Source organism: Pseudopodoces humilis, chromosome 4, assembly GCF_049639895.1.
Source record: "Pseudopodoces humilis isolate 2021_Gansu_Grassland_sample_001 chromosome 4, ASM4963989v1, whole genome shotgun sequence".
NCBI classification, from domain to species: Eukaryota; Metazoa; Chordata; class Aves; order Passeriformes; family Paridae; genus Pseudopodoces; species Pseudopodoces humilis.
Genome location: NC_142203.1, coordinates 14976060 through 14993563, shown reverse-complemented (window position 1 = coordinate 14993563; position 17504 = coordinate 14976060). Strand labels below are relative to the sequence as shown.

The 17504-nt window shown below is 41.3% G+C and overlaps 1 protein-coding gene across 1 annotated transcript; it reads left to right on the top strand.

Moving 5' to 3' along the window:
- The first annotated feature begins 5060 nt into the window (after positions 1-5060).
- On the top strand, positions 5061-17025 carry ARRDC3 (arrestin domain containing 3). The gene is made up of 8 exons (XM_005532426.3): positions 5061-5523; positions 8865-8946; positions 11518-11665; positions 12911-13013; positions 13403-13659; positions 14059-14221; positions 15023-15177; positions 16614-17025. Exons 1-8 carry the CDS (start codon positions 5244-5246, stop codon positions 16668-16670), a joined length of 1245 nt encoding a protein of 414 aa, XP_005532483.1. The 5' UTR covers positions 5061-5243; the 3' UTR covers positions 16671-17025.
- The last annotated feature ends 479 nt before the right edge of the window (positions 17026-17504 follow it).

Genomic DNA, 17504 nt, shown 5'->3' with positions numbered 1-17504 from the left:
CAGAGGAGGCTGTGACCCTGTGGGAAACCTGCACTCGAGCAGGATCCTAGCAGGACCAATGGCCCCATGGAGAAAGGAGCCAATGCGGGGACAGATTTGCTGGGAGGAGTTAACCCCACAGGGACCTGCACTGGAGGAGCCTGTTCCTGAAGGACTGACCAGTGGAAAGGACCCACAGTGGAGCAGTTCATGAAGAACTGTAGCTTATGAGAAGGACTTACATTGGAGAAGTTTATGGAGGAGTGTCTCCCATGAGAAGACCATTTCAGTGAAGGGAAGAGTGCTAGGAGTCCTCACTTTGAGGAAGAGGGAGCAGCAGAGATATTTCCTGAAGTCTGTTTTGCCTGTGACTAACTGATGTGTGATCCTTCCTTGTGGTGTGAGCCTTTTGTTATATTTTGTCTCCCCTGTCCAGCTGAGGAGTGATAGAGTGTCTTTGGTGGGCATCTGCTATCTGCCCAGGGTCAACACTTCTGAATACTGAATGGCTTTGAATCAACTCAGACTGGCTTAGGCACACTCCCCAGCTTGGTCACTGTGCCAGCCCTTTTGGCATGAGATGAAGCAGTTGGCAGGAGCCTACGGATGAAGCTAGATGCAAGGCAAGAAGGCAGTAAATCTTTAAGGGGAGCAGGGAGTAACAAAAGGGACAACCAAACCCAGTGCAGATCATGGTCACATACCTTCTAAACTGTTTTTATCTCTATTCCTTGTTTGACTGTCCATCATCATCTCTGGAGCACATGCTTAGATATTGCTAATTGCAACTGTAAACTTGTCCTTTGGTCATGTTGTCCGGAAGGGATTGCTTCAAGTATGTGTTTAACTGTTTTCTCAGCTTAACAGCAATAGCAGTTATTTTTCAAACCAAACATTCAGTTCAGCATGAATAATAGTTACTCAATGTTCTGATTTTAATAGAAAATACAAACCAGAACTCAGCTTACTCTAAAATATTTTGAAGTAAAAAAAAAAAACCAAACTACTAAACATTTCAAACAAAATTTTGAGTTTGAAACTGAATACTTTCTTTACAATATGCATCTTCCGAAAACAGAATCATCAGAAATACAGCACATTCTTTCTCAATAATAAATGCTAATATCCAAAGATACAGGTAATACCAGAAAAAAAGCTTCTCCCAAAGAAGATCTTTCAAATTCAGGAACCAATTTCACAACCTCCAAGTTTCTTTCCATCACTGACCATTTATAACTCTGTTATAAAATCAAGCCCAAAGGAAGCCTATTTAGCAAAATTTTCTCTTCTGTCTACAGTTCTGAGAGTGGAACAGCTGTTCTAGTGGAGATAATATCAAAATGAAGGTGTGTAGACATCCTTCTGAATCCAGGAGTTTTGGAAACAGCTCCTCAGTACACAGAACCAAGTATCATAAAACAACATTTTTATCTCAGCACTCTAAATTTTAATGTGACAGTATCTCACAAATATAGCCTCTCAACAGGTATGACAAGGGGAAATCTTATTTCTCTTATTTTTATGAATGGATTTGAGATCAGACTCAAAAAGGATGAATAGAAATGAGTCCATTATGAGAACAATTTACATTTTACATTCATTTACTGCATGAAATACAGAAACCATCTTGCAGCATATATGTACTTCTCAGGATTCTCCCTTTGAAAAGGATGCATTAACCTCCAGAAAACACATAACTTCTGCTCTGACACTCTCTCTAGCCCATTCTCTGCTGTACAAGGAAATAGCTTCCCAGGGAGGGCAAATACTGTCTCCATACCAAACTAGGCCTAGTCTCAAACCAGGATAGTCTGTAGGAAGATGGGATCAAAGTCTAGATCTTTCCACTAACACTGGTTTATTAATGAGTCAAGCTTTTCTGGCTTTGCTCTTAGAAAAAATAATGACTGTTGTCAAGATGATTGTGCATCACACCCATCCTTGCAGATTTATCAAGTGCACAGTGAGAAGACTGATTAGCTACTAAGATGCAAAATGAACCTAACCTCTGAATATTGAATGGTCTTTAGCATGAATGTATCATTAGGTCACATGGAGGTTGGGAGAGTTCTAGGCATGTACAAAGGTGCAAACTAGGCATATAATAAACCTTAAAAATATTTATTAGGAAAAAAAGAAAAAAAAAGAAAAAAAAATGTAATAGGAGAAATAATTTTAAAACTTCCAAGAAAAGAAAAAGAATAAAAAAGAAAAGACAAAGGAAAGCTTGCCAGTTTCAAGAAAGGGTTCATAAAGTGAGGTATAATTTTTATGCCTTTATGGAGGCTGGAATATTGCCATCTTCCTTGGAGCTACTGATCCAATAACAGAGAGCATCATCTTCATGGGTTTTACAAGTTAAGGAAAAAAAAAAAAAAAAGAAATTTGGAATAATTAATCAAATTAATAAAAATAATTTTTTTAGCTTTATGTGGATTTTTTTTAATGTGGACTGCATTATGCATAAGGCCTGTAAAAGGTTAGCAAAAGTTCCCGATACTTTATGTGTGTACAAAGTCTTCATTGCCTGTTGTTGATCTAAGATGGTTAGACCTGATCATCTTTGAAACCGGTTTTTAAAATCCTGTGTCAGGATCTATAAAAATTTCAATATTTAACCAGAAGATAGTTCATTTGATAAATGCAAAGACTTAACTCCTGAAAAATAACTAATATTTGGTTAACTAAACCCCTGAAAATAACTGCTAAATACTTTTGGCTAAGCCTCATAGTATATTCTCCATTTAATAAAAGCAAAATGAAGTTTTATTTTTTTTTTGGTTTGGTTTTTTTTTGGTTTTTTTTTTGATTATTACAAAAAGGCTCCACAGAAAAATACCAGTTTTGCAGAAATGCAGAGGCCAGAGACTGGTGAAAGGCAGTGTTGGCAATTCACGATATTTGCCACAAGGTGGCATGAAGTGTATAATTTAACAAGACAAAAGTAAAATGAATACACTACCAGAAGTATTAAAGAGCAGCAGAGGCTGAATGTGTATGTGTGACTTTTGGCAGGATGTGGGAAATGCATACATACACACATACATAGATTATTCTGCAGAGCTGCCAGTCTAAAGTTTATTATACATAACACAGGCATAACTAAATCATGTCAGCTTGTTCAGTGGTCCAGATTTAAATCCTATATAGCCATACACGAAGTCTAGGAGATGGCTGGTATCTAGTGAGAGGTGGGGTAAGATAGGGCTATGAGGTCTGCAGGGTACATACAGGGGATGATTTGCAGCAGCTTAACAAAGTACTTTATTCTTCTTCAACAAGTCTGGAATGGGCAAACGCAAGCAGTACACGAAGTACATCACATGTACCCCAACAGTGTAGGACAATCCTCTTCCTTACCTATCTAAATACAAAGAAAAATATTAAAAATACAGATGAATATCCACTGGAATAACAGATTTGGATCTTCAGCTTCGTGGAAAATGCAATTGCTCTTTACCATGTCTGCAGATTTGCCCATGGGCAGTTGAACATTAAGAACCAGCCCAGAAGTGGCAGGACAGGAGATAAGACCTAAGCTCTGTGGATGAAAGCTGCACCTCACCTGGTTGCCAGCTTTCAAAAGTCCTGTAGCAATTGGAGACCATCAAATTGTGGTTTCTATGACTCATGGAAGACACAATTATCTTTGAAATTATAGAATAAAAATGTGCAAATAAACACATGCAAGAGACCAGCTGAGTCTGAAGGCATGACAGGAATAGGAAAAGCACTGTCAGGAGAGGAATGAAATCACCTCTGCTTCTCTTGCAAGTAGTTTTTCCATGGCTGGACTTCAGAATTTGGAAGGTCTTTTCCAGCCTCAATGATTCTATGATTCTGTTAGCTAAGCAAGTATGAATACTTACCACGAGATGGTGCAAAAGCATTGAAAGTCCTAATTTACCCACAAGAGACGTGAATACCTTTGAACGCCACAAAAAAAACCACATGAGAATATCCACCAGGTGTCAGACCAAGGAAAACGTGACTCTTTTACCTGAGGAAAACCACCCAGAATAGGCAAACACTTTCAAAACTTAACTGTTGGCCTGAAATGTTAGCGGCACATCTCGCTTTAGTCCCCCCCAAAACAGTGTTTTGGGGAGTGTCATCCACCACCATCATACTTCTCACCGAAAACTTTGTGTCAGTGGGAAACTGCAAGAATTAGCTGATGTAGCATTAAATAACCAAACCCTGAGCACTTGCCAAAGAAACAGCACTACCAAAGTGATAAAAATGAAAGAAACCAAACAAATCGACAGACGGAAAGGTTTCCAGGGAGGATTTAAAACAATGTAATTTGTATTACAGGCAGTCATTGATACTGGAATTGTTAAGTTCAGATGACTCAGTACTAATTTTCAAAAGTTTCCAGAGAGGATTCTCAGGTAGGGCAATAGGTATCCTGAAAACCAGGAGTGCTTTTTATTTCTTGCCATGTTTTTATATCATTTTCTATCAAGCTTTGCTCGCATCTTTCCCATCTTTAGTCACACACACACAGGAAAAGAAATCCAAAACACAGCAAACACAGAAACCCCCCAAAGCAGTAAAATCCTACCAGCCAACCAAAACCCAACGAAACAAAACCAAAAACCCCACGTCCAGCAAGGGAGAATTTGCCAGTTCCAGAACAAGATCTGTTAAGTGAGGTACAACTTTCATCTCTTCGTAGAGGCTGAAACACTGCCGCGCTCCTTGGAGCGGCCGGCTGCAGTAACAGAGCACCACCTGCGCGGGTGGCGCCGCGTCCCCGAGCGCGCCGCGTCCCCGAGCGCGCCGCGTCCCCGAGCGCGCCGCGTCCCCGAGCGCGCCGCGTCCCCGAGCGCGCCGCGTCCCCGAGCGCGCCGCGTCCCCGAGCGCGCCGCGTCCCCGAGCGCGCCGCGTCCCCGAGCGCGCCGCGTCCCCGGGCGCGCCGCGTCCCCGAGCGCGCCGCGTCCCCGAGCGCGCCGCGTCCCCGAGGCTGTCCCGGCGGGGCGGGGCGGGGCGGGGCGGCGCATGCGCGGCCGCGCTTGTTTGTCACACGGCTTATAAGGCGGGGCCGGCGGCGGCGCGGCAGCGCCTTTGTGGGGAGACGCCGCGTCGGCACCAGCGCCGCCCGCGCCGGGGCCGGGGCTCCCCGCCGCCCCCATGAGCCGCCTGTAGGGTCCGCGCCGCCGCACCCCTGCGCCCCAGGGGCTCGGCGTTGGTTGTTTTTGGGTTCCCCCTTCCCTTTTTTTTTTCTTACAGTCTATTTTTGTACACTTTGCTATAAAACCATGGTGCTGGGGAAGGTGAAGAGTCTGACGATAAGCTTTGACTGTCTGAATGACAGCAATGTCCCCGTGTACTCTAGCGGGGATACAGTCTCAGGAAGGGTCAGTCTAGAAGTAACTGGGGAAATTAGAGTGAAATCCCTTAAAATCCATGCGAGGGGGCACGCTAAAGTGCGTTGGACTGAATCGAGGAATGCTGGATCCAACACTGCCTATACACAGAACTACACCGAAGAAGTGGAATATTTCAACCATAAAGACATCCTGATCGGCCAGGAGAGAGGTAAGGGCTGCCCTTAACTCTTCTGCTTTTTTTTTTTTTTATTGAAAAAAAACACGCATCTTTTTATCACCCCGGTTTAGCCCTTTCTATTTTAATGGGTGCATTCGAGAGCCGGACATGCCCAGGGTCTTATCTGGGCGATGGAGTTACAGGAGATGCATTTGCAAAGTACCTGCAAGCAGGAGGACTCCCTGAACTACGTGCCCTCCATCACAGCTGTTTATTAATAAGTTTTTATTCTAATGCTTTACCTTTTTCTTTTTTTTCTTTTTTTTCTTTTTTTTTTTTTTTCCTGGTAGTAATGTTGGTAGGATTTGCCGTTCCGTGGAGAAAAACAGCTGTAAAATCACAGACAAATGGGTAGTGGACTTCATTGGCAAAATCCTAGTAACAAATCTTGAAACACAGTGAAAGCATAAAAACCATACTTTGGACACATGCGGGGTTCTGCTGATGCTATTGGGGTGATAATACAATGAATTTTTCAGGATGTCTGATTAGTGGCAGATGAAAGAGTCTCCTTTGCTTATTTTGACATATCACCACCCCACGTGTAATTTTTTTTCTCATTTCAGTATTACCCTCGCCCGGGTAAAAAGCTTTAAGTTCCTTGGGCCGCCCCTACACCCCGCTCGGCAGTGGGGTCACCCCGATGTAAAGATGTGTCCGAAAAGCCCTTGATGGGGAGTAAAAGGAGGGGGAGAAGAGAGAGGGGGGAAGTGGTGTTGCGTAATGGGAGCATCTCTCCCAAAACTGGGGAGATGAGAACCTCCTGCTCCCCACTTCCCATTCGAGCCACCGTGGTGTCCCCGCGAAGTGCAGACCCCTTCCTGGGGGGGGGTGGAAGCGCCGGGCCCTGGGGCTTCTGTGTGTTTTTTTATTTCTTTTTTCCCCCGAACTTCGCAGCCTTTGTTCGAAGCGGTTCAATCCTGTTTGGGACCGGCTTGGAGGAGGGGGGTGCGCCGCCCGCTTCGCGCAGATTGGCCGCACGCGTCAGGTGGTGGCGATGACTTAATTCCCAGCGCAAGAAAATAATGTTAAAAACCGGTTATGTAATTTTTTGTGCTGCTCGTCCCCCCCCTCTTTTTTTTTTTTTTTCCTGAATATGCATCATATACACTGCAGCGAAGCGATATTTCTCGTTCTTTCCGGAAAAATAAAACAAAAGAACAACTTAATTTTTGAGCAACTCCGGGCGGCACCGAGCCCGTCACACAGTATTCCCGAGCTCAACGCTGTAGCAGAGCTCAGAGCTTTCTTCTTTTTTTTTTTTTTTTTTTTGCTTCACGCCTCGCGCGCACCGCGCTAACGAGGTGACTTGCGGCTCCCACCCGTGTCGTGCCACCGCCTCGGAAAACACTCGCCTGAGTATAACTTCCCGCACCTCCGGGCCGCGGGTTCCATGAGCGTGGCGACGGGAGTGTGCAGCCTGCGCAGGAGCCGCCCGTGGCCGGGGGGAGCACTCGTGGGAGCGGCTGGGACAGGGGTCGCGGCTGGGACAAGAGCCCCGGGTGGGACAGGGGCCCCGGGGATCTACTGCGGGCGCCCGCGGCCGCGTTTCAATGCCCGCCGCGGGCCCAGACCCGCGGCCCGGCCGCGCCCCCCGCCGCCCCCTGATTGGCCGGCCGCGGTTTGTTGCCCTGTTGCTAAGGCGATGCCCGCCGCTGATTGGCGGGGCGCTGGCGGCGGGGGTGAGGGCGCAGGTTTCGCTGCCTGCCCCCGGCGGGCCGGGGCCGCTCCCTGAGGCGCTGGCGCGGCACGGAGCCCCTCGGAAAGGGAGGGCACGGGCGGGAGGACGTGCTGCCCTCAGTCACGTCCCTCTCTCGTCGTCGGTCCCATCCCCTGCGGGGTCTCGGCGCAGCGCGGGCGGCGGGAGGGTCCGCCCTCGGTGCGCAGCCGGCGGGCGCAGCGCACACGGCGTGCGAGAGAGCGGCGGGGCTGGCGGCGCTCCGCGCGCGCCGGTTCAGGCCGGTCGGCTCCTGCTCCAGCCCGCGCTGATTGACAGCTCAGCACTTGTTTACCGCGGCGTGGCGGGACTGCTGAGCTGGCAGGAAGGGGGGGAGCCGGGCGGAGAGCAGCGCAGCCACCGCCGCGAGCAGCGCTTCCCCCTGTCCCACACACCCCAACACCCCGGAACAAAATCAAACAAAAATTAATAAATCGTATTTACTGAAAAAACCCGGAACGCCAGCCAACAGTATAAAAACCCACCCCCACGCCGACACATTGTCCTCGCTCTTTCGACACATTTTTCCTGACCTACGCTGTGTAATGTTGCGTGCTGAAGGTGCATTTGTTTCCACGTCTTCACGGCTGGGAGATTTTTTTCTTTGTTTGTTTTGTTTATTAATTTTCAAATTTTCGGTATTTGCACTGCAGGAAGTGGAGCACTGGCGCTTGTGTAGGACAATAGGAACTTAGAGCCCTCCTGCGTGCCTCCATTAACGCTTCAGACCGTCACGCATAGGCTGTTCCCTCTCATTTTGTCACGCCATATCCCCTTTTAAAATTCCACCCCTTTTTATGTGCGAGGTGCTCAGTCATTTTTCACCCGACTATTTTGACCAAGTCAGCGTTTTTCTGGTTTTATGTCAGAATAAACTGCAGTTTTCTTGCGGCATTTGAAGCTGGACAAGTAATTATGACCATAAACAAGGGTCAGCATTCCTGGCATAAAACCAGCAAGTATCTGGGTCTTTCTGTCTGAGCCAAGATCGAGTTAACCTATTAAAGAAAGAAAAAGTTTAGCTCTAGGTAGCATTAATTAGGCAGCTTGCCATTTCCTATGCCCTTGAATCTGTCTGGTACTTTCTGGGTGGTGCTCCTACACGCTTGTTCCTTTCTCACGCATTTTTTCGTGTGTATGGGTGATTAATGTTTGGACACTGTTGCCAGGCAGGAGATACAAAGAAGCCGAATTTCTAATTTAATCTTAAGCAGCAGACTTGGTACTGTTAATGCTGGTAAGAAGCCAGCTCTAGTTCATTCTGACTTGCAATTGCAGTGGAAAGCAGCATGATTTCCTTTACAGACCTTGCATGGAGGCCTTGAAATGGCAGCAGTTGAAACTGTGTCAGTGTTCAGAGGCAGGATTATATTTAAACAAATTAACCTCTGCTTCTCTCTGCGGTGGAGGTGGCAATCTTGCCTGCCTTTCTGTCAGAGTTGTCCCTGCATTCCAGCAGTTAATAAATAATGGACTGGAGACCCTTGTTTCTGGGACATCACATTCTTTGAGTGTTGTAATGTGTGAGCAGATTGCTTTTTTTTCTGGAAGAGAAGCCCATGCAAAGTATAATGTGTGCAGCTGGATTAGTGTGTTGGTTTTTTTTTTCTCTTAGATGATGACAATTCAGAGGAAGGTCTTCACACCATCCATTCAGGAAGGCACGAATATGCATTCAGCTTCGAGCTTCCACAGACGTAAGTACCCACTCACAGTCCTCCACACAGGGCCCTGCTGCCCACCCGCCTAACCAAAACTCCTGCTGTGGGTGGAGGGGAAACCTTTTCAATGGTAGTAGGAATTGTGCTCCAACGTGCAGTAGAGAACATAATCTCATTAAACTGAAGAGGTTGCTTTTACAATGATATACCTGTCCTTCTTATTTTTTTAAGTTTCCACAAAAAAGGGAGCTCACTGCTGCCCAGTTGCTCACTTCCTTTTTACCAAGTCTTGCTGATTTACTAGATATTGCAATCTTACTATCCTTTCCCAAGAGGAGGGAGAGGAGTTTGAACTGTCACTGGAGTCCTGCAGAGTGGCTGAGGTACTTTCTAACTCAACCATTTACTGGGGCTAGGCAGACCAGCGCACATAGAGATAAGATCACAGTGGAATTGTTTGGACTCACATCTGGAACAGATGTGGCAAGATTACTTAGATTTCAGCTAAAGAGGAGGTTGTTCTTACTAAGATAGGTTGTATGTACCCAGGGTGGCTACTTATGCAGAAAACCTGGCTGGACACAAACTTAAGAATGGGTGGACAAAGTAAGAAAGATTCTCCCACCAAATCCCATTTGTTTTGGGAAAACAAAGGCAAAGAAAGAGTAAGAGCAGAAGTTTGTTCTGGTATGATAAAAATTGTTGCCCCACTCCTGTCTGAAATATGTAATGTACACACCATGGATGTAACATTGGATGTAGCAGAATTACCAATATGGAAATGAGCTAAAAATACAAGTTCTAGTAAAATCAAATACACAGGAAAAGAGGGAGTATGGATGAAAAATGAGCCTTTCGCTGTAAAAGTAGCGGTCATTAAAATTTTGAAAGTCACTGAAAATTTGGCAGTTTTATGTGAATAAGCTCACTGCCTAATACTAAAGTTGTTTACTGGAGGTTGGTTTTAGCAGAATATGCAATGACAAACACTTTTACAGTTTCAAAGTGAACAGCACAGGACCTCTATGCTGTTCCAGTAAGATTTTCTGTGAAGGCCTTTAAACATGGAGATTTAACATGGTCAATTTAACATTCTGTGAAAATCTCAGCTACAAGAAGTAGTAAGGCCAGTACTGATTTTCCCTTGAGTTTAAAGGGTCATTTAAAAAAAAAAAAAAAAAAAAAAAAACCAAAAAAACCCCAAAAAAAACCCCAAACCCAAAACATCAGAAACATCATGAAATGCTTTGCTTGAAGTGAAACAGCCAGATAGCAAAATATCACAAGCATTGGTCAAATTGTAGGTTCTTTTTTAGTGCCATAAAGGAATAGATGTTAACCCAGTTTTTACTAATACTGGAAGAACAAAGGGTGATATTAAAAGTCTGAACTTGGATGCTGCCTACTTACTTGCTATTTTGTGTCCATAGAATACTTCCAAAACTGACTTAAACTTCAGAGCAACAATGGAAAGATGTGCATCATCCTTACTGACTTTTCCTCTACAGAATATGGGACAGAATGCAACACTGAAGTTGAATTAGAAAAGCCTTTTAATCTCATTATTAGGGGAAAAACCTAGATATTTCAAATATGCAAATAGATAAGTCAAACATGTAACTGAAATAATAGTTCTAGTGAAGCACTAGAATGGCTAGTACTACTCGCAATGGAAAATACGGAAATGTTACAAATACTTTGTTTTAATGTATACATAACAGTGTATCCAGAACATAGTAAAATAGAAAAAAGAAGACTTAGATAAAAATAAAGAAAATTAAAATTAAGAATTAGGTAAGTTACAGAAATTACTTTTAATTGGAAATAATTGAACTACAAAGATTATTTATCTTTCATTTTATGATACTACAGTAAAAAAGGCAATGCTTACAGGCCTGGAAAAACTACCTGCATCATCTTTCCTCCTGCTTCTAAGATAGACTTCCTTGATTTGACAAATTTCAGAATAGTCTTCATGATTTTATATGTGTATGTATGTATAAATATATATGCACATATATATGTACATTTTTAGTTATTATAAATTTTTAAGCTATCTTGTCATGGTAGAGAAAGATTAGAAGGTGCTCAAAATAGCCTCTCTTCAGAACTCCAAGTTGTAATATTCACTCTGCTTAAGGTGAACCTAATTACGGAAGTGCTGAGTTACAGCTAAAATTAACCTGATGTTGAGCTACTGACCAAGTAAACAATACACAGTGGTTTACAAAATGTGATATCCGAAACTAAATATAATAACAAATATAATTTGTTGATACTAATGGTAATTTTAAATTGGTAGTCAAAAGGGCGTGCTTTACTCTAGATGTGGAAGTGGCCTCTTAAGCTTAAAGAAAATCTGTGTTCTCCTCGCATTTTCTAGTACAATTCCATACTTGATTCTTAAAATCTGTGCAAAACTATAGTAGGATAAATTGGAGATGATTTTTTCTCCCATCTTTAATCTTGAATTTTTCTGAGATACGCTTCATTAAGTACTACAGTGCATTAAAAATGCAGTTCTATATACTAATCACTGACTTGATCAATTGTATCATTATTAGACAGAAGGACTTTACTCAATTTTGACCTTTGTGTCCTGCACAGACCACTTGCTACCTCATTCGAAGGCAGACATGGCAGTGTGCGCTATTGGGTGAAAGCCGAATTGCATAGGCCTTGGTTTCTACCAGTAAAATTAAAGAAGGAATTTACAGTCTTTGAACATATAGATATCAACACTCCTTCATTACTGGTAAGAATGGACAGAATTATTCATTTCTTGTTTCTGGCATTAAAAAATAATGAAGTTTAATAACTGAAACAATATCCATATTTAATTTTACCTAATATATTTCCTAATACTTATTTGATATTTAGTTACAGCCAGTCTTTTAAGTATTACATTAGTTCTGCAACTCTGTAGGTACTGGTATTTGAAAGCTACTTTTTCCTGTACTTGGAGTTGCTTTACTTTTAAGATATATAAAATGGTTTTGTCAATTTAAATTAATACTAAATTGTTAAATGTGACTAAGAAGGAAAATTCTGAGAACTCTTCCTCCTTGATTCTGAACAAAGAACAGCGAAACTTAAAATAATTATTGTGACAGACTGCAAACTTAAAAATGCAAAGTAAATAATGTACTGATGTGCATAATTGATAATTTTCATATAGATGGTTTTCTACCATTGGGGAGAAATTATCACAATGCTCTAGAATCTTTTTCTGAAATGTCATTTCATTAAAATAATTTCAGTTTCACAACTGCTTTCAATGAGGATTTGATTTTAATCAGGCCTAAGATTCCATTCCCCCTGACTCTTCTTCAAATTCACCCCCCATGGAGAGGGGAAAAAAAATCTAAAAATCCATTGAAATAGGTTTCTTGTGTGTATGGGTGAAAAATCAGAGTTGCAAAGGAACATTGGCCTTGCACAAATTCCATTAAAATCAAAAGAATCTCATTTGACTTTAATGGGCTTTGGATCAAGTCTGAAATCCTGGTGTCATGTAAAATAACAAGGTCTGTTTAATACAGATGAAACAGGATCTTTTTGAAATGGGAAATAGCAGGAGTCAAGGTTACAGTACTTTATCTTAGGTATTGTTTCTGTGATATTATACTGGATAGACATTCTAGTTTACTGGTAAATTAAAATCTCTTCAACAATATGGTGGGATGTGTAGGCTATAAAGCCTTTCCTTAAGCTGTGCTAAATTTATTTAATTATAAAAACCTGTTTTAAATGTAACTGTAGTATGAAGTGTAGCAAAAAAGCAGTGTTAATGAGTGTGGAATTGGAGTAAAGCTTACAGTTTGCATAGTGCAATTTGCAGTTTGCTTGAGGTTTCTCCCTCTAAGTAAAACTAGATATGCTTGTCAAAATGCACAGAAAGTATGTAATCAATTTTTTTTTTTTTTTGGTGTTGATTAGAACAGATTAAAAGATTCATGGAGCACTCTAATAAATGGAAAATATTGTTCTTTTCTTGCAGTCACCCCAAGCAGGCACAAAAGAAAAAACTCTCTGTTGTTGGTTTTGTACCTCAGGCCCAATATCCTTAAGTGCCAAAATTGAAAGGAAGGGCTACACCCCAGGTATGTAACAGAAGTAATTATAGGAAATGTTTTTCCTTCCCTTTTAGAATGACAATTTGTACTTAGCTGCTGTTATATAACATAAATACTTCAACTATTCTTACCATTTTGGTGTGCATTCATCTGTCTTGCTATTTTAAACTACTAATTTTGTTAGCTTGCTGTGTCTCCATATTGTTAAAGGACATCTGCTGTTATTGGGCCTGTGCATTTTCCTGTTAGATTTACCTCATGGTGAGGTAAATCTTACTCCTGCTAGCATCAGTGGATGTTGTTCAAAGTGTGGAGCATTGCTAGCAGCATCCAGTGCCTTATAATACACAGTGTGTGGCAATTTGCCTAGTTGCTTTGCAAAAGCATAGATAGAATGAAATTCTGCTTTGTTTCAGGTGAATCAATTCAGATCTTTGCTGAGATTGAGAACTGCTCTTCCCGTGTGGTGGTGCCAAAGGCAGCCATTTACCAAACACAGGCATTTTATGCCAAAGGGAAAATGAAGGAAGTCAAACAGCTTGTTGCCAATCTGCGTGGGGAATCCTTGTCATCTGGCAAAACAGAAACCTGGAATGGCAAACAGTTGAAAATTCCACCAGTTTCTCCTTCAATCCTTGATTGTAGTATAATCCGTGTGGAGTATTCACTGATGGTACGTTGGGTTGTTTCATTGGAGCATGAATCGCTTCCATGAGTCCTTGAAAATTGTTAACAAAGCATTGTGACCTGCTAACTAGTTACAAAAAAAATACATAGCCTAGCATTAGGTGTCCTGAAAAGAATTATCTAAATAAATAAAGTTTAAATCTTGCATGTTGTAAGCAAATGTGTTGCGAGTACATGACATTTCCATATGAGGATTTGTGTTAAGAGTATGGAGCTGCCTTTGACTTGGAGGGCTTTTTGTCTCCACAGGGACATTGGCTCTGAAACAAAAAATAAGAAATTTCAGTTCCTTGTGAAAAATTCCATGGCTGAAGTTTTTAGTCTAATAATTACAAAGTGCTCATATAAACCTATTTTTAATCTATATCTCTTTGTTGTTCTTTAGGTATATGTGGATATTCCTGGTGCCATGGATTTATTCCTTAACTTACCACTGGTCATTGGCACCATTCCTCTACACCCGTTTGGTAGCAGAACATCAAGTGTAAGCAGCCAGTATAGCATGAACATGAATTGGCTTGGTCTGACGCTGCCTGAAAGACCAGAAGGTAACCTGACAAAACAAGTCTGTTTTGATTTTTGTGTGCTTTATTCATTGCTGCCATGCAAACAGACACAAATTACATCTTTCATAATAAGGTCCATAGAAAATCCTTTGTGGATGTTTCCTCGCTACCTGCTCGCTCTGTGTTGAGGAATGGAGTTCCTCTCTTTGCCTTCTTCTCTCAGGTATACAAGCAGTGGAATTCAGCTGCTTGCAGGCTGGTGCAAGTGAAAGCACAGAATGCCATTGTACCTGAGCAGAATTACTTCTGCCTCCAGTATCCCATCCTTGGTTGTAAGGCAGTGTAACTGCCAGAGAAGCAGCTATATTTTGACCTTTATTATCCTTAGTAGCCAAGACTTTGTGAAAACATAATGTAATCCATTTCAGTGGGAATCTCTTTTGTCAAAGGAGAAGCTCTGTAGCTTCTTCCCTCTTTTTGCATATAAACTTACGGACATTTTGATGGACAAATCCCAGACTGATGATGGAGTCCAGAGGAATGCAATATTTTATCATTCCTGCCTGTAACAGAAATTCAGTATTCTGAATATGCTTTAAATTTGAAGGTGAAAATTAAGCCACAATGAACAATGGTCAGTCTGCTCTTGGATTTGAGCATAGTTTTAAAATAAACTATAGCAGCCTATCCTCTTTTTCATGTTCAATAACTGGAAAACTCATGGAAGTAATTTATCTACATGCTGGTGCATTTTGCAATATAAAAGTTTAATATTTATCATGTTATATGTTTTGACATGCATAAGAACTTGTTGTTCAAACTGCGTGTGCCTTTTCCCTGCAGCACCTCCCAGCTATGCAGAAGTGGTCACAGAGGAACAGCGACAGTCCAGCCTTGCACCCTTAGGTGCTTGTGATGACTTTGAGAGAGCACTTCCAGGACCACTGTTTGCATACATCCAGGAGTTTCGTTTTCTGCCTCCACCCCTCTACTCAGAAGTATGTACCTCAGAATATAATTATGAATGCGCTGTTTGTCTGAATTCTGTCATGTGGAATAAATGTAAGAAACTGTTTCTACTTTATGAAGACCGGGACAAATAAGCAAAAACATGAAAAGGGAAAAAAGTAACCTAGTTTTAGCAAAGTGCAGGTGAATTGCATCAAAATTTTTCTGGGATTCTTCACTAGTCTAATGCTTCATAGAGATTCTGAAACTCTTTTGCACCCTCCGGGCAACTTACTAAACTTATATTGCATTATATATGTAATACATGATATTAGTGAATACCAACATTTTCAGTTGGTAGATGGACAACAAGCTATTTTTCACCTCTACTCTCTAAAAGTACTCTGTATTTTTAGTTCTTTGTATGTATTGCTTTCAGAATTTCCATGCAGAGAAGATACAAAGGTGTTCCTTCTGGCTCAGGTTTCTCTAAATTCACAGTTCAATTTCTGTCTTCAAGTTTAGTTCTATGAAAGTCAATAACTAGGACACAAGTTCAGGCTTCAAAAGCTTCAAAAGCCTTATTTTTCAGGGAAAAGCAGTGGTATAGGACAAAATAGAATAGCGTCCTTTGACTAAATCTTGCCTGGATCCACCCACTCTTGATTTTTTCTTTCCCTCTTGAATCACTTAATCCGCTAGTGAGTGAGTGTCATGTTTTTCGTGTCTTGTTTGAAGACTCCTCTGTAATACAAACCTGGAATACAACTCAGTGCCTTTTTATTTCAGGTACTCTAAGTATTTATAAATAAGCTTTCCCTTTGTTCTGAAAAATGTCTTTTTAAAATAACTGACCAAACTGTGTAGTGTCCATTTAAACTATATTTCCAATTGAATTTTGGACACCTAAGTTAGAGACAGTGTTCTTCACCTCTTTCTTTATGTTGAAAGGAAGAGGAATATTGAAATATTCTTATATTGAAAGGAAGAACATTGTGTTGGACACACTGAGTTCTGAAACATTTTATGGGGTTTTTCAGGATTCATTAATTACAAATTAGTAGAAGAACTTTTTACTAATAATTTTGTGCCTTTTTAACTAAGATGTCTTCCAGAATCAACTTAGTATTTTAAGTTACGTGTTCAGTGATGAGACAGGTTGTCTTCTAACTATGCAATAAATAATTTAGAACATTAGAACATTTGTGCTATTATGGCAGATTTTTTTCAATTTTTTATTACATCTTTGTGTGTATCCTTAAGCTACCATCAACCTGTAGTTTAAAATGTTTCACTATACTTATTAAATTTCAATTGAAGGTTTTGTATAATTTCTAGAGATACTTCAGTTACTTGAATAAGCTTTGGATTGGGAATACCATTTATCACTATTTCGGACTTAAAAATGTTGGTGTTTGTACTGTTTTATTTTCTAGCAGTCAGTTCTAAAAATACCTTGGGTTGTGTTTTTTCCTCTTTTGTTTAGATTGATCCAAACCCAGATCAACCCACAGATGACAGACCATCTTGCCCTTCTCGCTGAAGGAATCCATAAGAAGCTGACTTGACTTGGGTTTGGATTCATACCTGCTGTGATGAAGGTCAAGGCATCATAGTGGAGACACACTTTCAGAGAAAGTGGGTTTGCTCTTGCCTGTGTGGTGAATAAATGAAAACAACCTGTGATCATGCTTTGAAGCCTACAGTAACACTGTAGGACTGCTCCACATGCTTGAAGAACTGAGCTTTCCCCCCTCCCTCTTAAATACTGGCACATACTAGGAGCAGCCTTACTAACCTACAGTCATGTGTGTCCAGACACTCAAACCACATTAAGAGAGGTTTGGCTTCCTCTTAACGATATGGAAATTTGCACATGCTTATTGCTTACATTGTGCGGTTCAGTGTCACTACAGCTTTTTCTCATTTACGCCGGACAGTTGTTACCCCTTTCTTATTTCTTGTGGTCCGCACAAAAAGGAGCAAAAGAAAGCTTTGACAAAAGAGAAAGAAAGAAACAAAAAACCCAACAGCAACAGACTTCGACAAATGCACTGACTTTTTTTTTTTTTTTTTTTTTTTTTTTTAATTTAATGTAGCCTGGACTTTACCTGCATATGCACATGCTCAGAATTGTCCTAGTAGGCTGATCATGTATCACCTCTTCAGCTTGGACCCTGTTGTGGATTTATTTACAAACATCAAATGCCTTCAAGCCAATCCTTCTTGCTGTATGTTTTGCAGCCTACTGTAGTAGATAAGCAACAGATAATGGGGATAGGGTGGGAGGGTGAAGAGTTAATAGAAAGAAACTAATAGACTTCATCAAGATTGTATACTTTCTTGATTTCTTTTAAGAATTTGTTGCCTTTCTACT

Excerpts from the sequence above, each read along its gene's own strand:
- ARRDC3 (XM_005532426.3), top strand. The coding sequence starts at position 5,244 with ATGGTGCTGGGGAAGGTGAAGAGTCTGACGATAAGCTTTGACTGTCTG. Across the intron at positions 11,666-12,910 it reads TCAACACTCCTTCATTACTG|TCACCCCAAGCAGGCACAAA; the intron begins GTAAGAATGGAC and ends CTTTTCTTGCAG. Across the intron at positions 13,660-14,058 it reads GTGTGGAGTATTCACTGATG|GTATATGTGGATATTCCTGG; the intron begins GTACGTTGGGTT and ends GTTGTTCTTTAG.